Genomic DNA, 21,003 nt, shown 5'->3' on the forward strand with positions numbered 1-21,003 from the left:
AATCTGTAATACATTTTGGAGTATGTTATCTGTTCATATATTAACACATAATCAAAGTTTCTTGTGTTTAAAAAGTAAATTTCTGTGCTGTTTTAAGAATAAAACTTGTTAAAATTGACATCCAAACAAAACAATGTTAAAACCCTAAGTCAAACCCCTAGCCTTAGCAGACAGCTTATTCTTTTAAACAAGAAGCTATTAAAAATATGTTCTGCATCCCAGTACTGTTGTTGTGAGTTTGTTTTTGCTTTCAGGCAAAGTACCATAGGACTAGATCCTACCTCCGAAATATCTCTAGCTACAAAAAGCATGATCTAGGCATAAATAAGATTAAATTTACAGTAAGATAAATTCAAACCTGCTTTTTTGCAAGCCCATAGATGATATAGTTTCTCTTAGGAAAGGATGCTTCTGCCTTTCCTGCGCTTTAAGAAAACAAGAGATTTCCCCCAAATAAAGAAATCCATAAGTTCATTAGGATCCCCTTTATTCAAGGCATTCGACTGGAGATGAGAACTATGCAAAAAAGTATATAAAGCGTCTATAATTTGAGTAGATAAAATACGAAATTTATGCTACGGAATGATCTCAGCTATAAAGACCACAGAGTAGTGAGTTACTGCTAAGACATCGTAAGGCTGGAGAGAAGAGAGATCACTGTGAGAGAGTGAAATGGGAAGGCTTTGGGGAGAAGGAATTTGAGGTAGGCCTGGAAACAGGAGTGATATTTAGGATAATAGGAAAGAAGAAGCAATGAAAACTGAATAAGCAAGGGCAAGGAAATAGGAAAAAAGCCCTTCTGTTTGGGGAACAGGGAGTAGAAGAGTTTGGCTATTGTGGATGTCCATGTAGGCACGGGAGTAGTAAGAAGTAAGGTTACTATGACGTTTTTAGGCTAGACTGTGAAGCATCTTAGATTCTGTCCAAACGACTTTGATTTTATCCTGTTGTCACTGAGAACTGAGGGTTTCTGAGTTGGGCAGTGATATGTTCAAACAGATGCTTAAAAAAAAACTCATCCAGCCATGAATCTTCAGGAGCCAGGGAAGTGAAGAGGCAGGAGGGCTAGGTAAGGCATTACTGGAACATCTTGTCACTCTGATTGAGAGCTATGGTTAGTCTTTAATGGCCCTAAAACATTTCCAAAGCACATACTTCAAACTTAGAATTTAGAAACAGACTTCCGTTGGGTTTGCTGTTTGAAAACTAAGATACACATTATAAATCCTTCAACAGAAAATCCTGCCAGTAATACCTCTGAAATACATTCAGAAAGCAACCACTATCACCCATTTCCCCCATCATCTTTTTACTTCCCTGCTACCATCAACTCTCACGCAGTTTATTTCAGTAACCTCTCTTTTCCTACCCTTTCTCCAACATGTAATATTCTCTATACAGCAGTTAGCATAAGATCCTTTTGAAATTTAAGTCTATCAATATCACTCTTCTACTCAGAACCCTCCAAAAGTCTCTCCACACAAAACACAGTTCACAATCCTGATGCCAGCCTCAGAGCTGCCTCTGCCTTATTTACTACTCCCCCTCTCCCCATTCTGCTGCAGCTGCACCATCTTACTGGCACACCAATATGCTCCTGCCTCAGGGCCTTTGCTTTTACTGTTCACTCTGCCAGAAGTCTCTTTCCTGCGATATTTGTAGGACTAACTCCCTCCTCACACACATAGGGGTCTATTCAAATAGTATCAGAGAACATGTCCCTAATCATCCTGTATCAAGAACACCAACTATAATCAATTCCATCCCTATTGTTTAAAAAAACAAAACAAGGGATCCCTGGGTGGCGCAGAGGTTTGGCGCCTGCCTTTGGCCCAGGGCGCGATCCTGGAGACCCGGGATCGAGTCCCACATCGGGCTTCCGGTGCATGGAGCCTGCTTCTCCCTCTGCCTGTGTCTCTGCCTCTCTCTCTCTCTCTCTCTCTCTGTGACTATCATAAATAAATAAATAAATAAAAATTAAAAAAAATAAAAAAATAAAAAAACAAAACAAAAAACCAAAACCCTGCTTTTATCAGTTGATTATCTTCCCCACCAGGCCATCAGGTTTTTTGATTGTGGAGGATTTTTTTGTTTATGGCTATCTCCCTAATTCTTAGAACAGGGCCTGAGAGAAACACTTAATAAATGCTTATTATTGACTTATATAATCTCTGGGTACCTTCCAGAGTTAGAGAAAGGCTCTCTGTCTGCTAGGACACCCTAATACACCAGTTGGCTGTTCTGCTCACTCTTACCGGGTGGGAAAGGAATCAGAATCAGGAAACAATGGCCTCTATAGAAGAAAGAGATAGAAGAAATAACACCAGACAATCAGAAGTGTTTGCCAAATTTGTACTGCCTCCTCAACAAAGCTACTGGTGATTTTTGAATTTAAAAAATACGTTTCATTTATTGGCAATGACATATGTTAATCCTAATGTAGCAAAGAATCCTGGAGCATCAAAGTCTACATTCTCTTCTTCATGACACAGGTATATGTTATGTTACCATTGTCCTCTTGCATTTGGGTGAGGCCATGTGACAGTTTCAGCCAACAGAAAGTATATGCCACTGTGTACCACTGCTAGGTCTGGCCTATTAAAGAAAAGAAAAAGAAGCAAACCAAATGAAACAAAACAAAACAAAACCCCTTTCTGCACATGATCTTCTATGCACTTTCCATTTCTGTCTGCTAGATGTTAATGCTCAGGGGAACCTTAGAATCCACATGTTGAATCTTGGCATAGCCTCTGCCTGCCTGGGTCTCTGAATGACAGCACAGAGCAGAGCTGCCAATGCCTTGAACACCTGTCTGTTGATTTTGAGCCATTATATTCTGTGTGTCTATTTGACATGCAATATTTGTCACATTCATATACTTTTTTGAAAAATTCATCACTTTGTGTGAAATTCAGATTTAACTGGGCATTTGTGTTCTTAATTGCTTACTCCGGCCACCCTTCAATAAGAAGAATCAAATTTAAAGTACTTACATATCCATACAGAAATGTGTACATAAATGTTTATAGCAGCAATATTCATAATAGCCAAAAGTTGGAAACAGCTCAATGCTCATCAGTAGACAAATGTATGAACAAAATGTAGTATATCCATGTAAGGAGTATCATTCAGCCATAAAAAGATATGAACTGTTCATACCTGCTACAACATGGACCAACCTTGAAAATGTTATGCTAAATGAAAGAAGTCAATCACCAAAACCCATATACTATATAATTTCATTCATATGAAAATTGACAACAGGAGAATCCATTGAGACAAAGCACAGATTACAGTTTGCTGGAGGCTGGGGCTAGGGGGAATGGGAAAATAGGGAAGCTAACAACTAAAGGACTTATGGTTTCTTCTTCTTGAGGTGATAAAAATGTTCTAAAATTGACTATGGTGGCAGTCATACATTTCTGTGAATAGTATAAAAACCATTGAGCTGTACACTTTAAATGTACAATTATACATATATAATTATAGTATGTGAATTATATCTCAATAAAGCTGTTTTTTTTTTTTTTTGTCAAGTCCTTACATGACTTCATGTCCCTGCATGCTCTAGCCTCTGGGTCACTGCTCTGATGCCTGTGCATATGAAGGCATTAAGCGTTCCAGAAAGTGATTTTGAAATAAGGGAGTTAAATTGTGATGCTGTATAAAAAAGCAAACAAATAAAAACCTTTACTCTTCTTGGAAATAGTGGTTGACAAATAAAGGAATTTTTTTAGTCTCCAAATATAATTTTCCCAGAAAAAGTATATATGTAAATCATGAACATGTATCTCCATAAAGCTTTTTATTTTCTCTCTTCAAATCTTCATTATTTTCTACTACTCAAAAATAATCCCTCCAAATCCCTCTCCCCTAGTTAAAATAGATTAATTATATAACTTCTTGAAAGTACTTAGGAAAACATTTTTTTTTTTTACATTTTTTCTCCACACAGTAACAGATTTCTATACTATCCACCCATTATAAATTTGTTGTAATGTGTAAGGAATAGCAACATCTTGCTTTTTTTTTTTGGCTTACACAATTGATATCACCATGACAACTTACCAGTAAAAGGGTAAAATTGGTTAAATTCTCCTATTTTATTTTTATTTATAACATTTAGGTTTTAATGTGTGGCTCTGCAGTTCAGATGAAAATGCAATAGGCTTAAAAGGCTTTTATTCATAAAAGATTTGAATTCTTAAAGTGAAGTAATTCATCTATCATTTTGATTTGAAAAAAGCGGGAATTAGAGTGATTGCATTAAATCGTCTTTTTGACATCAACAGATAAAATTTTCACATTCTTGTTTCATTTTGAAAAGTTATCCATAGAAAAAGCAAAAATCTTTTTCTTTGTAGGTATCAGTGAACGAAATCAAACAATTTTTATCACATATATTGGAAAGAAGAAAATTGATTAAAGTGATCTATCAAAGAGAAAATGCTGTAGGAAAAAAGAAGATTCAACGTAAATTAAGAATAAAAGGAATTCAAAATAAAGATCTCTCAAAAAGAAATAAAACTCATTGTAAGTAAGGGCAGCTGGGTGGCTCTTGGTTATGCATCCAACTCTTGGTTTCCACTCAGGTCATGATCTTGGGGTCCTGAGATCAAGCCCCAGGTTGGGCTCAACACAGAGTATGTTTGAGGATATCTTGCCCCTCCCTCTGCTGTCTCTCTCTTTCTCTCTCTCTCTCAAATAAATAAATAAATATTTTTAAAAAATCATTGTAAGTAAATTCCCTCAAACATGTAAATGAAAAATGACTTCATGTAATCTAAAATAAAATTTTAGAGCTACTTTCTGAGAAGTCTTAGAATATAGTCATAAATATTCATACACACAAAAGATTTAAATTCTGTAAGCTTCTTTTAGATTCAGAATTTGTTCTGATGGTAATAAGCAAGGTTGATAATTAAGACTCCTGGATTTTAAAAAATCTCCAAAATTATGTAGATAAAACATTTATCAGTTATTCTACTAATAGAAACACTCAGACCTTAAACAAAACCAAAATTAATATAGTGCCCTTTTTTTCTCTAGTCTATCAATCAAAATCTCTTCCTAGTAAAGACATAGCCAATTAGTTGACAGCTGTCTCTGGATGCAAGAAGTGTCTAAAAAATACAAACAATATCTCCATACTGCTCCATACCTTCTATGTATAGGAGTTATGGCCCTCAATTACAAAATTTAGGAATCATTTTTAGCATCTAAGTCTGTTTCATGAGTGCTTTCCCTTTTACAGAAGATATGTATGAATTTCCCTTTTATTAACATCTTGTTTAAGAGAGGGAAACTTCTTTGGCAGAGAAAAAATTAAGGATATCCGTTTTTAATGCCATTATAGACATATGTACATATCTTAAATTTATTTTAAATCTAAATCATATACACTGAAACATTCATTTGACCATTTTTTTTGACATGGAAACACAACTTGCCTTTTACTTAGCATTGGTCTACTGATTGGCATTTCTAGTATAAACCCCACTCAAATGCATCATCCGTGATTTCCCATCTTAAGTTTTTAATGAAACAAGGAACTAAAGATACTTATGGAACAATCTGTGAGCAGAATCCTTCCAGATATTTGCAGACTTTTTCCTCAGTCATTTATATAGATATTTCATCTACAATTAAATTGGGTAATTTTTAATGGCTCTCCTTTATCAAGTTTTTTCACTGTTTTTCAGTTACATTGCATAGAAACACATTTTCTTTTTGCACTTGCATGTAATCAGTTTACATATTTTAAAGTTAAATTCCATAGTTACAATAAACAGTAAAGCTGACATAGATTTGGAAACACTTGATCTCTGGTAAGCATGCAACGTCGGGGAACAGAAATGTACACATTTACTAAAGACAGTCCCACTATTTGCAAGCATTTGATGTGCTGCAAATATCAGTGAATAAGTTAGAAGAAACGAAGAGTATTAATTTGGCAAGTAAGGTAGGTAGAGATTGTTGAAGGAGCATCTGCTGTTTAAAAGAGTAAATAAATGAATCAACTATTGTATCCCTGAAACTAATATAAAACTGTATGTTAATTACACCAAAATTTTAAAAATAAAAGAGATATTAATGTCACCTTTCAAAAAATAATTCTCCCTAATAGGGACGTGGTTATGTGACACATAATAATAATAATAAAAGCTTTCCCTAATTGAGCATTTTCCATATTGCTTTAAGTGTTTTTCCCAATTTTAACATGGGCTATATTATCTTTACTTTATAAGATATGGAACCTGCAGAGCAATAATTTACTTAGCATCACAAAAAATATTTAGTAGGAAAATTAGGATTTGAAGTTAGATGGTCTAGTGCCAAAGTCCTCTAGCTTTTAGCCATTATGTCATGCCTCTCACAAAAGTAAGCTGAAAATATCAAGAAATTTTCATCTCATATATCTCAATATGTCTTTGAGCAAATATTGAACTATGTAATAAAGATGCTGCAATTTCCTGAGCACCCAATTTACTTGAAGGTTTTAAGGGAAGTAAATAATAGTAAATCGTTGAAAACATTTTTGTTTTAGAACTAATAGGTATCATATATGCCATAGATTTCAAAATTCATATTTTGATTATCATACCTAAGACTTCAAAGAGATGCCTTCCTGTTCTCCAGGTCTCTAGAGATTGTACATGCATTCATCATGGACTATCTAAATGTCCCAAGGACATTTGAGAAGCCCTGCCTTATAACAGTCCATTTCTCAAGATGTACATAAATCTTAAATATTTCTTTCTGACAAAAGTACATATAGAAAGGTGTTCATGGCCAATAAGAGCAATAGATAGAAATTGAGAATTAAAGGATTCCAGAGGTGGGAGGGGTTAGTTTTGGAGCCAGAAGAACTCTTAGTGATTCTAGTTGATAATTTTTTTTTCTAGTTGATAATTTTTTTTTTTAAATCTTTTTTTTTTTATTTATGATAGTCACAGAGAGAGAGAGAGAGAGAGAGAGGCAGAGACACAGGCAGAGGGAGAAGCAGGCTCCATGCACCGGGAGCCTGACGTGGGATTCGATCCCAGGTCTCCAGGACCGCGCCCTGGGCCAAAGGCAGGCACTAAACCGCTGCGCTACCCAGGGATCCCTCTAGTTGATAATTTTTTATGAGAGTCTTGCTTTGAAAAAATTTTTTAATTTTTTAAATCTTAATATTTTAAGAGTATTCTTCTCCCCATTTACTCCAAATGACTGCTTCACTACTCATTTGAAGAATTCTGGATTATGACATAAAATGTTGACATGTGTGTTACTTGACGTATCAGGTAGAGTTCTGACAGGAAGCAAATGGCACATTAAATTGAATCATTAAGACCCTTTTAATAAAGGGTCTATTTCTTAAAGTGTAGACAGGATGTAAGGAAACTGCAAAGTAATCCTGAGGCTAGTAACACTAATGGCATTACCACCCCTGGGCTGGAAGAGTCACAGGGCAGTAGTGGCTATTAGAACCCTGAGAAAGAAACCAAGAGTTATATTGGAGAGAGCTCTCTCTCAGAACTGTGACCTTAGGACAAGTGATAAAGCCAGCCTGCAGTGACGCAGACTGGGGAGCCAGGGAATAAATATCCCTGCCTCACTCTTTTCCCTTCATACTGAGTGCTGATGCCTTCCAACCAAACCAAGTCAGAAGCTGGAGGGGAACTTTGATGCAGTCCATATGGGTTAGTGTCCCAGGGCATAGAGCAGGATGGAGTGGATTTTAAAAGGCAATAAGAAGACATCCAACACACTGGGTTTTCTAGACAAGGGGAATTAGATAGCATAAACTAGAAGGATGAGGACTTTTAGTGGCATACACTAGAAGCATAGGTATTAAAAGTAAAATTACAGAATCTTAGAATTAATAAGGGAAATTTGGAGGTCATCTAGTCCAATATCTTTCATCACATATTTATGGCAGCTCCTTCTTAGATGCCTGTGACTAAGCTCATGATGATAACTGGCTCAGCAGTTGAGCGTTTGCCTTCAGTTCGGGACATGATCCCGTGGTCCCAGGATCAAGTCCCACATCGGGCTCCCTGCATGGAGCCTGCTTCTCCCTCTGCCTCTTTCTCTGTCTCTCATGAATAAACAAATAAAATTTTTTAAAAAAATTCCCTGGCAGGAGCTGAAGCTGCTGTTCACAGGTGGAATTTTTTCTTCCTCAAGGAAACCCCAGTACCATTCTTAAAACCTTTTAACTGATTAAATCAGGCAAACCCAGCTTATATCCTTTACTTAAAGTCACCTGCTTGGGGGTATTAATCTCATCTACAAAATGCCCTCACAGAAACAACTAGATTAGTATTTTATTTAATAATGGGACTGTATGTAGCCTAGCCAAGTAGACAGATAAATTTGACCCTCACAGCCAAATATCTCCTAAGCCATATGTGTTCATCTAAATTTTTGAATCTAGGTATAAGATTTTACACTGACGTCTATTAAATTTCATTGTGTTCATTTTGGATTAATATTCCAACCTATTGATTACATCAATTAATTCATCAGCTATTCTCTCCTAGTTTTCTGCCACTCAAAATTTTGATAAGCATGCCTTCCAATCTTTTACCCAAGTTTTTCTTAGAGGAGTTAGCAAGATATGGCCAACTTTACAGTGTAGAGCCCACAATAATCTACCATAAATCTCTAGAATTACATTTACCCACTGATCAACCATATAAAAATCTACATGTGATGAGGTTGAGAAAATAAAACCTTACTTGTCAGAATGCCTTGTACAGTGTGCACTACCCTTGTTATGGAGATGCCTTAATAAGCATTTGTGGATAGAAGGTAGGCAAACATCCCTTCCTGATCCCCCACCTCCAACTCCACACAGAAACCTGATGTCAACAGATCCCAAGTATTGACACATGGAAAAAAATTACACTGCAGAACCAAGAGAATTTTGGTATTTTTGCAATAGTGAAAAGAGAATGGGAGAACAAACATGGAGAGAGTAGACATAAGGAGTGAGAAACATGGTTATTGACTGTGCTACCAAGAAACCAGTAAAATACCAAAGTTGGGGGAACCCAACTGATAATTTAAAATCAGTGATGCCTAAGGTGACCATTAAAGTTCTTTTTGTTCTTGGAATAAATCATCTTTTCATTCTGCTCTATGAAATTGTTGGTAAAAATCTATATCCCTCATTAATACTTTTCAAGAGTGATATTCTTTTGGGACATCTTTAGTAGCTGTTGGTTTCACTGTGGGTCCATGTGAAACAGTTCAGGAACAGTACCTCTGGAATCAGGAGTTAAGAAAGTAGAGAAAGCTGTAGAGAAGTAACCTGGTCTAGAGGGAGGGTTTGAACTTCGAAAGCCGTGGAATGAACCAGGAATATAGGTTACACATGATTATCAAGCTGGCTAAAAACCTTGTTCAACTCTATTCTTATTCCATTCTCATTTCAGCATTTTGCACACTGGATATCAAAAAAGATGAAATATAGGTGTTTTATAAAAGTGCTATTCCCCAGACTTATGAGATAAGAGATAAGAGATATCCAGATAAGAGATACGAGACTTAACCTATCATTCTCAAAAACCTTTCCTAATTTTTAATGACCACATCTCCTTAACTCAAGGCTCACAAACCATATATAATACTCTGTTAGAGAAATCAAAGAGATTCACATCAAACTGTTTCTAGAATATGAAAATATGTCTCCACATCTTGAAAACAGAGATACTACCACTGTCCCCCTACCTAGAATTTGTCATATAATAACCAACAGCATTTTTACTCCCATTATTTCAAGGCAAGATCTGTGCCTGCCATTTTGTCTATCACATAATTAATATGAATCCATATTTGCTGAATTAAATTGAGTTGAATTCCTCTTATATAGAGCTAGGATGTGAAGTCAGGTCTTTTGACTCCAATTACAGCATTCTCTACAATATGCTACACTATAGGTGCTCCATAAAAACAAGAGAGCCTTACATTTTAAGAGTATATTTGAATATTCTTTTACAGTTGAACACAATGCTTTCACATCAATTCTGGTTTTGTATTTTTTCTTATAACAGCATGTTCCTTTTCCCTCAGGATATCTTATCACTATAACTTCAACAAGTAATTTTTCTTTCTGAGTCAGAATTTAGTCTCATAGAATAATTACCTTTATTAAATTGTTAGCAAGACAAATCAATAATTAATCATGCATTGAGAACAATGGAGCATATTCCTGCTGGCAACTGGAACACTACCTTCTATGTACATCTTGACAGGTCCTTACTGGCATTTCTTGGAATTAATCATTATTAATTTTGGTAATGAGGTCAGATCACTACTATGCTCTTAGTTTGAGAAGGTTGTCTTGGTATCTTGCTTTAAGCTAGTCTTGGCATTCTTTTTTAACACCCCTAGATCTTTAACCTGCTAGGCTGTTATCATACATATTCCACTTTATTGACTTTTGGAATATATGTGGATTACACTGTAAAGTGCCATTCATATCCCCCCACCCACCCACCCACACACTCACCCACTTCAATGAGATATTTGTTGCCCAATTACTGTAAGTGTATTTCACAGACAGCCTTCAGCAGTGAAAGGACTGTCTCAGGTGCAGGGAGATTCATAGTCCAAGGTTATGCCTTCTCCCTGGGGCAACCAACTTCCAAAGACTAATCAATTCAGGAATATGAAGTCTGGACTATTTCAGCCTAATGCGAGATGCATCAGAAAACACACTTTAGCTCCAGAGCATCCTGTAGGGTCAGGCAAGGGTTTCATTAGCCTTGTATCACAGCTTCTCCCCTGCCCAATCCAACTTTTTCCCCAGGGGTGCTTCCCAGGGGCATGTCTTAATAAACATTTTGAACTCTTAGAGTCTGCTTATCAGGGAGCTCAAACTGCATATCATTTAATACCTTTACAATTACTTAAATTTTTCCTTTTTTTTTGTATATGGTTTTTTTTTAATTTTTATTTATTTATGAGAGTCACAGAGAGAGAGAGAGAGAGAGAGGCAGAGACATAGGCATAGGGAGAAGCAGGCTCCATGCACCGGGAGCCCGACGTGGGATTCGATCCCAGGTCTCCAGGCTCGCGTCCTGGGCCAAAGGCAGGCGCTAAACCCCTACGCCACCCAGGGATCCCCTGAAATTTTTTCTTTAAATCAACACAAGTTTTTTACAAGTGCACTGACTTTAAAAGAAAATTCCTAAAGATCTCCCATTCTAGAAATATGGTGGACTAATCCAGTATGAAAATCCTACTACAAATACCTAAAAATAATGCCTAAAATACACCAATCTCTCGATAGATAGATGATAGATAGATGATAGATAGATAGATAGATAGATAGATAGATAGATGATAGATAGATAGATAGATAGATAGATAGATAGATAGATAGATAGATAGATAGATTTAGGGCAGAGCTGGGTTCACAGGGAGCTGAAATCCCCAGGTGCTAGAAATGATGAAAAATAAGGATGCAAGTTGATGTTTTACAAAACTATGATCAGAGCAGATAATGCATAACCCTTGATTTTAAATCCCAGGCTGGGAAAATAAAAAAAACATTAGGGACACTGGGGTGGCTCAGTGGTTGAGCATCTGCCTTGGGCTCAAGTCATGATCCTGGGGTCCTGGGATCAGGTCCGGCATCAGGCTCCCTGCAGAGAGCCTGCTTCTCCCTCTGCCTATGTCTCTACCTCTCTCCGTGTCTTTCATGAAAAATAAATAAAATCTTTTAAAAATTTTTTTAAAAAAAGACATTAGGATTTTTTTTTGGATTTTTATTTTATTTTATTTTATTTTATTTTATTTTATTTTATTTATTCATTACAGACACACACAGAGAGAGAGGCCGAGACACAGGCAGAGAGAGAAGCAGGCTCCATGCAGGGAGCCCAATGTGGGACTCCATCCGGAACTCCTGAGCCACAGGCAGACGCTCAACCGCTGAGCCACCCAGGCATCCCGACATTAGGATTTTTGACAAGGCAGTTGGGATGAAGAGCTATGAGTAAAACTGAGAGTTTTATAGAATTGTTGCAGTGAAAGGGAGACTAGGTTAAAACAGGTAAACCACCTATCATTTTCAGCAAATATCAAGGAAGCTCTTCCTCTGTTTAGACTTTCACAGGGAAAAACATCTCCTTGGAAAACCCTACACCACAGCCCTGTACCTTATACAGATTTGAATTTGAATTTATGTTACCTGATTTTCTTTGGTAAACATATTCGTGTTAACAAATAAAAATTTCCTTCCATCAGTAAGGTAAGTCTGGAAAATTGACAGAAGCAACACAAAACCACTTTGGAAAAACATTTCTACAATTCCTACATTTTAAAAAGCCTTGTTGAGGATGAACTTAACGAGAATTTTATAAAATGCACCAAGTTAAAAAAATCTACTCAGGAAAAAAAAAAATCTACCCAGCGAGAGTCAGTTTGCATATACCTGCACCCACATACACACATGTGCCAAACAGGCATAGCACTCCCCACGTCCTGATATAGTAGAACAATAATGTTAAAAAAAATTATGGAATAAATATATTCTTAAATGGTTAAGAAATTATAGGAAAGGGATCCCTGGGTGGCGCAGCGGTTTAGCGCCTGCTTTTGGCCCAGGGTGCGATCCTGGAGACCCGGGATCAAATCCCACGTCGGGCTCCCGGTGCATGGAGCCTGCTTCTCCCTCTGCCTATGTCTCTGCCTCTCTCTCTCTCTCTCTCTCTCTCTCTCTCTCTCTGACTATCATAAATAAATAAAAAAATTTTAAAAAATATTATTCATTATTCAGCTTATAATAAAACTAAACGATAGTTTATTAAAAAAAGAAATTATAGGAAAAAAGAGAAAGCATCATGAAAAAGGAATAGATAGCTGTGCAAAAGAACCAACTAGAACTAATAAAAATGAAAAGTATATTCATTTAAATTGAGTGAATGGCTTACATAAAAGATTAGACACTGGAAGAAAAGATTAATGAACTAGAGAAAGATCAGTAAATATAGCCCTGAATGCAGCCCAGAAAAAATATCTGAGTTGAAGGACAGAAACCCTTAGGTTAAAATTAAAATGTTATAAGTAAATGCTGTTTACAAGAGTATACTTAAAACATGACATAAAAGACTGAAAGTCAGTGAATGGAAATGATATCATAGGCAATACTAAGCAAAATAAATCTGATATTAATTTCAGACAATATATAGACTTCAAGGTAAAGGCATAAATAGGGAGAAAGCTTCATCATATAGTGTTCAAAGGAATAATTCACCAGAATGATATGATGTCTATGTGGGAAAATTCAAGAAAATCTATTAAACCATGAGAATTAATAGAGTTAGGCAAAGTTGCTGGATTCAGAAATTAATATATAAAAATTAATAGCATTTCTGTATATGATACAACTGAAACAAAAACAACTGAAAATGAAATTACTAAAATACTACTTAATTTAGAAGTAAAACTAAAAGATACCTAAGAATAAATCTAACAACAGATCTATAAGATATTTAAGAAGAGGAAAAGGAGGGGCTCCTGGGTGACTTGGTTGGTTAGGCATCTGCTCAGGTCGTGATCTCAGCTCAGGTCATGATCTTGTGGTCCTGGGATCGAGCCCCACATCGGGCTCCCTGCTTCACGGAGTCTGTTCCTCCCTCTCCCTGTGCCTCTCCCTCTGCTTGTTCTCTTTCTCATTCTCTCTCAAACAAATAAAATCTTAAAAAACAAAAAAGGAAGAGGAGAAGAATAAAACTTTATTGAATAGTATAAAAAACACCTGCATAACTGAACAGATGTTATGTTTATGAATGGGAAGACTAAAAATTCTAAGATATCATTTCTTGCCAAATTAGTTTTAAAATTGCCCAAAAGGATTTTCATGGAGTTTGACAAACTAATTTTAAAAGTATACGTGAAAACAAGTCTAAAGATAGCCAAGATACTTTTGAAGTAGAATGAGAAGTGGAACTTGCCCCACTAGATTCTTACAATAAAATGATATTTATATAAACAATGTGGTATTGACATATGGATTAAAAAACAGAAAAGAGTCTAGGATCAGTTCCATATATACAGGGGAATTTGGTATTTGACAGGGGTGGCATTATAAATCAACAGGAAAGAATAAACAGATTGTATGCAGACAACTGATTCTCATTTGGAAGATTAAGATCAGATCCCATTCTCACTTCATACAAAGAAGTAACTTCCAGGTAGATTAAAGACCTAAATGTGAATATCAACTTTAATAATTTTAGAAATAACCTTATGATATTGGCATAGAAAAGGAATTCTTATAAAAGACAAAACTAAAGCCATGATGACAAAATTCATAAATTTGCTTACTTTACAATTAAAAATTTTAATAGGCATTTTTAATTATAAAGTGAATAAAAAGCCCCACAGACTAAAAGAAGATACTGCAACAAATAGAGTCAACAAAGAATAGTATTTTGGTTGTATATAGAACACCTACAAATCAACAGGAAAACCAAGTAGAAAACTGAACAAAGAATACAAATAGACAATTCTTAGCAGAGGGAAAAACCAAAGACTAATAAACATACTTAACTACTAATTGCAGAAATGCAAGTTTAATAACAAAGATTTATCATTTCACAACAGATTGGCAAAGCTTAAAGGTCAAATAACCCTGTGAGTGACCCAGCATTTAAGGAAATGAAAACCTTATATGTACATCACTGTCGGGAGTGTATGTTTGGTACAGCCTCTTTGAAGAGCAATATAGTAATATCTAGTAAAGTTCAAAATGTCTATATGCTACCCTCAGCACATGTACTAATAGAAATATATCCTACCGAATTTCTCACATATCTGTATAAGAAAATATGTGCAAGGATTTTCATTGCAGAATTGGTTTTGGTAGCATTGAAGTGGAAAAAGCTAATATCTGCAGAATGAGTAGGATAAATAATGGAAGAATGAATAGATAAACTGGTCTAGTCATACAATTTTAACATATTAGCCTGGTTAAAATGCATGAATGAAATCTACTTGTATCCAGATGTATTTCAAAAAGTGAAAAAGCAAGTTGCAAAAGTATATACAATATGATGGTACTTATATAAAATATAGAAATAATATTAGGTACATACATGTAGTAAAAGAGCTACACAGCAACTTCAGAATAATAGCTACCTCTGAAGAGGGAATAAGGGGAAAGGATATTGGAAGGAAGCTTTGAGTGTGTTTGTACCATTGTTTCCTTAGAGAGATAACTAAAACAAGGCAAAATGTTGCCATCTGTTAAATTGTGTGAAGTAGGGTTATGATGAGGTATGTTTTCTGAATTTTTTTGTATGTTTGAAATATTACATGGTTAATTTTTTTAGAGAAAAAATGAAAATTAGTATCACTTGTGACAAGTAGAATCTATAGATGAATATATATATGAAATATATTAACTATCAAAATTTTAGTGTGTGTAATAATGCTTAAAATTATCCCATGTACTATTTGGGAAACAGTAATGAAAGATGATACAAATTAGCAAGTGTAGCTAATTATCAACCCAGTCAGCAGACTCTTACCCCCCAGAGGGCCTTGACTAGAGCAAGTCACCATCTTTCTCTTGTCCCTTTTGCTCCCACTCATTACTGAAGGGCTTCCCATTATCCAAGGTCTCCCCCCAGGCACTGTCTTCTGAAATAATCATGTCCAAACCAACCAGACTAGGTATGATCATATATGCATAATGATGCTCTGAATCATCAAGACCAGGTTAAATGATGTTCATTTTCTTCTGTTGGGGTAGGTGAAGGAATATATTAAATACTTTTTAGACAGATTTCCATCAGAAAACAGTCAAAACAAAAAGAGATATGACTCATCTAATGGGAAAAAACGATTTATATGAAACACATTTTTCACTAATGTCAGATAAAAGAAGTATAACTATAAACCATTGTTTAAAGTACTTTAATTACAATAAATTTATTTGTAATGCATTTTTGACCCATTTTTTCAAAATTTTCAATAATTGATAGTAACTTCATGTTTCTCACATAATTCTACATCTTGTGTAGCTCTGAGAAGCAGATTGTGCAGTCAGATTGCCTACATTTGACTCCTTGCCTACAGGTACCAACTGCATGATGTTGGGCAGGTTACTTAACCTCCCTGTGCCTCTATCACCTCATCTATAAAATAAGAATAATGGCTTCTTGCTCTTACCATCAGTGAAAAAACTACCTGGTGCCTAAGTGGTTTATAAATGTTAGCCTTTATTATAACATAATAATTAACATTTTTGACTCTTCATTGGTTTTATAAACCACATTTCTTTCTGTTAAATTGAGAGTTTTAGATAGTGAATTAGTCCTTAAAAGTCAGAATCCTTGTTATTTCAAGTTTTGCTTAGGAGATATTTGAGGAGAACATTTTTCTCTATTTATAACACAATTTGTCTACCATTACCTAGCACTACCACTGAAGGTATTTATGTTTGACAACAGTAATCTGGGGACAGTGTGAATAAACCTGATTATTGTAAATATCTTTGCTCTTGTCCAAGTACATTTGAGTTGATCACATCTTTATCTGACTAAACTCTTTGCCAAGTCATTCTTTCTTAGATGGAATGTTATTTTTAGTAATGGATCATTATTCTCCCTCCTTATCTGGTATTGTATTTTCCTGGCACACATTAAGAGCAAATGTGAAGAGTGCTTCTGATGCATTATTCAGAAAATCAGAAGCTGAATTTGGTTTATATCAAATACAATTGAAATTAAGTAAGAAGGACACAGTGTCTATGTAGGCAAGATTTTCTACAAGGGAAAGAACTTCCCATTTTTATCTCTTTGTATCAGTTTAATGTAGCACTTGATTTTTAGTCAGGCTAAAGGACATTCATCTATCTTCCACCTTAATTTTTAATTCCCTTGACTCTTAATAATCCTTTATGTCATTTTGATATACCTATAATTTGAGATTCAAGAAAATGAATTTGTTTTTCCTTTTGTTATTTCAGATGATTTAAATGGTATTTGTTTATGTTTTTTTGTTGTGAAACATAAAAGAGAGTGAGGAATGCAGGATAGGGCAAAGGAAGGAGTTGGGCAAAGATAGGGGTTCAGAAGTTTAGAGCTTTAAGAGTGAATGTCCCCCTTCCCATAGGCAAGGGGTTAGGCTGTTACCTCCACATCAATCAGTTAATGGTTACAGGCCACCAGGACCTGGGGTGCTAAATATCCATATGGAAGACCTTGTCTTATTTGCCTGACCTCCCCAATTCAAATAATCTTTGTGTCCATTTCTCTTCAGTCATTTACCAGTCACATGCAGAGCTATTTCACCAATATAATTTCAAACTCAAAAAAAATTATCTGATCAGAGCTACCTTCCTACCACTTCTGCTCCTTCTCTTTCTCCTACCAAACTTGCCTATGCCTTCACAATGACCTCAGTTCCCTTCCCCCACTGCCTTTTCACTCCTCTGTCCACACCCCTCAGTATCACTTATTCCCACAGTCAGCCTAGACCACATGGTCAAACATGACTCTCAAGCCCTCACTCTTTAAGACACATTGCCCCCACTTATTGTTTCATACCCATGGTTTATTTGTATAGATTGTTTCCTCCAAATTAAATGCCAGTTTCATCTTCTTGGTCTGACAAACTCCTACATGCATTTCAAGAATTATCTAAAGTGTCCTTTTATCAGTGAAGATTTCCTCCTTTCCCTTAGCGAGAGTAGGAGGCCTAAGTGGACATTTGTTGTTTGGTGGCTTCTCATCATCCATTTTACTTTTCTCACCATCCCAATTTCCTTTTGAGGAATTAAGTGTTCCCCAGTGGGTACATTCTTACAGCAATGTAATGAGAAGCCTTGTCTCCCCTAATTAGACCCATCAGAATCATCATGGAATCTGGAACAAGGAGAGGAAGATCCTAAAATGACTGGATTTCAATCCATCCCTGTAGTAGCATCTGTTTCTGGTCTCTCGCATCAAAGCATCTGTCTCTAGCATCTGGTCTCTAGCATCTAGCATCTGTCTCTAGCATCAAAGCTCCAAAGAGCTTTGATTCCTGACTGACCCCACTGATTTTATGAAGTTTCAACAGTCTCCCAGTAAATTCCTTTTGCTTAAGTCAATCAGATTAGGTTTCTATTGCTAACAAAGAAGACTTCTGTACTCCCACAGTGCCTTATTACAGAGTGCCTTCCACATGGCATTGTAATTTTTTGTAAACATGTCTGTCTCCACCACCAGGCTAAGACAGTGTCTCCATCATCTTTGGAAACATGATATCTCAAGTAAATGTATGAATGACAGAGAATAAGTTGCTTCCAGCTCTTTTCTTTTCCACTAATACCTGCTGCAGGCAAGTGGGCCCTTTTTGTTCCAAAGCTTCGCTTCTGTTCATTACCAACAAGAGGATTCTTCATGAATTCCACAACAAAGACTGACAGGGATTAAGGAAGAGACTTAATTAGAGAAATTTACAAAAGAAGGTTCAGCAAGAGAAAGCAAAGAATCCCATTTCTCCCATCATCTCACAGAAAGGTGAGCTGGGTTCCGGGATTGCTGGACACATGGAAGGTCTATACCTCCTATTGCCTACGTAGAGTATAATCATGAGAAAGTGGCCTTTATCAGAGGTGGGCTAGTTGGGTACCCAGCTGGCTGGGAAAGTCAGATGTCCAGCACCTGGAGACATTGGGGAATCATGGAAAATTATAGTCCTTCCTGTTTTTAGAAGCTAGCCACTGATCTGATGGGAAGCCGAATTGGGTGCATCCCTTCCCACAGAGAGAAGGAATAGCTTGTTTCCCATGGGATACAGAGTTGGCATCTGTATTACTTTGCTAGGGATGTCATAATAAAATATCACAGGAAAGGAGGCTTAAATAGCAGAAATTTATTTTCTCACAGTTCTGGAGACTAGAGGTCCATGATCAAAGTGTCAGCAGGTTTGGTTTCATTCTAAGGCTTCTCTCCTTGGTTTATGAATGACCCCCTTCTCAGTGTCTTATATTGCCTTTTCTCAGTGCCTGCATGCCCTTGATGTCTCTTTCTCTTCTTATAAGGACACCAGTCATATTAAATTAGGATCCCACCTAATGGCCTCATTTTAACTTAACTACCTATTTAAAGACCTTATCTCCAACTAAAATTACACTCTGAGATGCTGGGGGTTAGGACTTCAACATATGAATTTAGAGGGACACAATTCAGCCCATTATAGCATCCAAGTTAGGTATGAAATAATGATTAAGGCTGTAGACATAATAACATGTCAAGAGCTCACTATAAATTATGTCTCTGACAAACACTGAAATACAAATTCATCTAGTTGAAGCATTTCTCATATTTCCTGCTGTGTGAAATAGTGCTCTGTCACACCTACTCCACCTCTTTTACCCCTGATGCTCATCCCACCACTTCTTAAGTCAGCTTAGAGCCATTATCACGATAGAACAACCAACAGGCATTCATTATTTGGCTGTTCAGAGGATTCCAGATTCAGGAAGGTCCTTTACATCAAATTCAGAATGGTCTCTTCAAGTTATTTCCTGACTGTGCTTTCTCCAAATTTGGAAATTGTTAAACCTTAAAAAGGAAATTAAAGTGTTGTCAGATAACTTTATCTGAAAATTGAGCCCTCTTACAATAAAGAAAACTTGTATTTCAATACATTTGGGAAGTCAAAAAAAGAATTACAAATTAAAATAAAAGCCATGGGAAGAAATTTGTAGTGGTAAATCATTTGTCATATGTATATGCATGCACAGGCAACCTTTCAAAATGTATTCTTGCTCTTTGAAAGCATAGTACTAGGAGCAATTGCTATTCCAAACACAGATTAGTAGGTTATTCCATTATTCTCCTCTTTAATCATGCCTATAGATAGCATATAACTCAAAGCAGAAATTAGATGCTAAAAGTGTCTGGTGTTACTAAATTGAATGGATAACTTGAAGCATTCAAAATAATTGCAAATTAGCTTTTAAGCTAAAAACATTTTTTACTTTAAAAAATAAATTGAACAACTCTGATGGTTTGTCAGAAAGAAGAAAAACAGGAACCACTTAAAGATTTTTGTGGTCTTGTTAATGAGGCATCAAATCTCAAAATATACCTCTTTTAAAATGGTTTTAGGCATGGTTCACCTAATCAGAGGTTTCATTGAGTGTCATAATGGACTTCAAGAGGCATTGTGATGTGGAAGGGTATTGGGGTTGGGGGTGTGCATGTGCATTCAGTGGGTGGAGTGGGGACTACAACTCCAACCCTAGATGCACACTAGTTATCTAGGAGATGCCCGTTGCTCAGGCCCTCATGTTCTCTTGGAATCTTACGGTTCAAAGGTTGATGGGCCATGATCAGATAAGGGAGTCTGAAAGGTAAGACCTTGGTGTTTAAGATCCTTTCTTTAGGGTACACCAAGCAACTCCTTTCCCTAGACACCTTGCTTCCTGCTTTGTATTTGCAGAAACTTGCATATCTTTCCCAGACTGGGAGCATCTCTCTCCCTCCTACCATCAGAAGCATTTTTCTATCTCCTCCACCCTCCATAAATTTTCACAGAAGACAGGAAAAGGTTTTTGTATGTAGCCTCTAGCTTCTGACCAGAGGCAAAGTGATCTTCTTGAAATGCAGAGGTTAAAAGATAAGGAAAGTGTAAAGGAGGAAAAATTTTTTCCTCTACCTTTCTAAGTTCTTTTGGCTGATTAATTAATTAAGTTCACATAAGACAGATTAATAGGAGAAAAACAAATTTAACTTCATATGTACGGGCATTTGAGGCTTATATGCCATCCTGAGCTAAGAAAGAGGTAAGGGTCTGAGGCTTCAAAGAGAAGGAAGACAATTCATAGGAAGATTGGAAGAGCAAATGTTTGGTAAACAAATGATTTGCCATATCATACAGAGACAATAAGATGGAGATGAAGTTAAATAAATGTGCCCTGCCAACCTCCTCTTACCTTACCACACCTAGTCCATACTCTTCATAGTTCTCTCTGGTAATAACTCTTCCTGGACCAGGCCCTCTATC

At 36.2% G+C, this 21,003-nt stretch overlaps 1 protein-coding gene across 18 annotated transcripts in view; it reads left to right on the plus strand.

Moving 5' to 3' along the window:
- The window catches only part of SEL1L2 (SEL1L2 adaptor subunit of SYVN1 ubiquitin ligase), a 138,344-nt gene that overhangs the window by 41,244 nt on the left and 76,097 nt on the right, over window positions 1-21,003 (plus strand). For all 18 annotated transcript variants that reach the window (XR_012018208.1, XR_012018207.1, XR_012018206.1 and 15 more), the window contains one exon: window positions 4,365-4,533. Coding sequence is in view for 14 of the 18 variants with exons in the window: in XM_072800024.1 (XP_072656125.1) it covers window positions 4,365-4,533 (169 nt within the window). In the remaining 4 variants the exon portion in view is untranslated. The remainder of the gene's footprint in view (window positions 1-4,364; window positions 4,534-21,003) is intronic.

This window comes from Canis lupus, chromosome 26 (genome assembly GCF_048164855.1).
Source record: "Canis lupus baileyi chromosome 26, mCanLup2.hap1, whole genome shotgun sequence".
Lineage (NCBI taxonomy): Eukaryota > Metazoa > Chordata > Mammalia > Carnivora > Canidae > Canis > Canis lupus.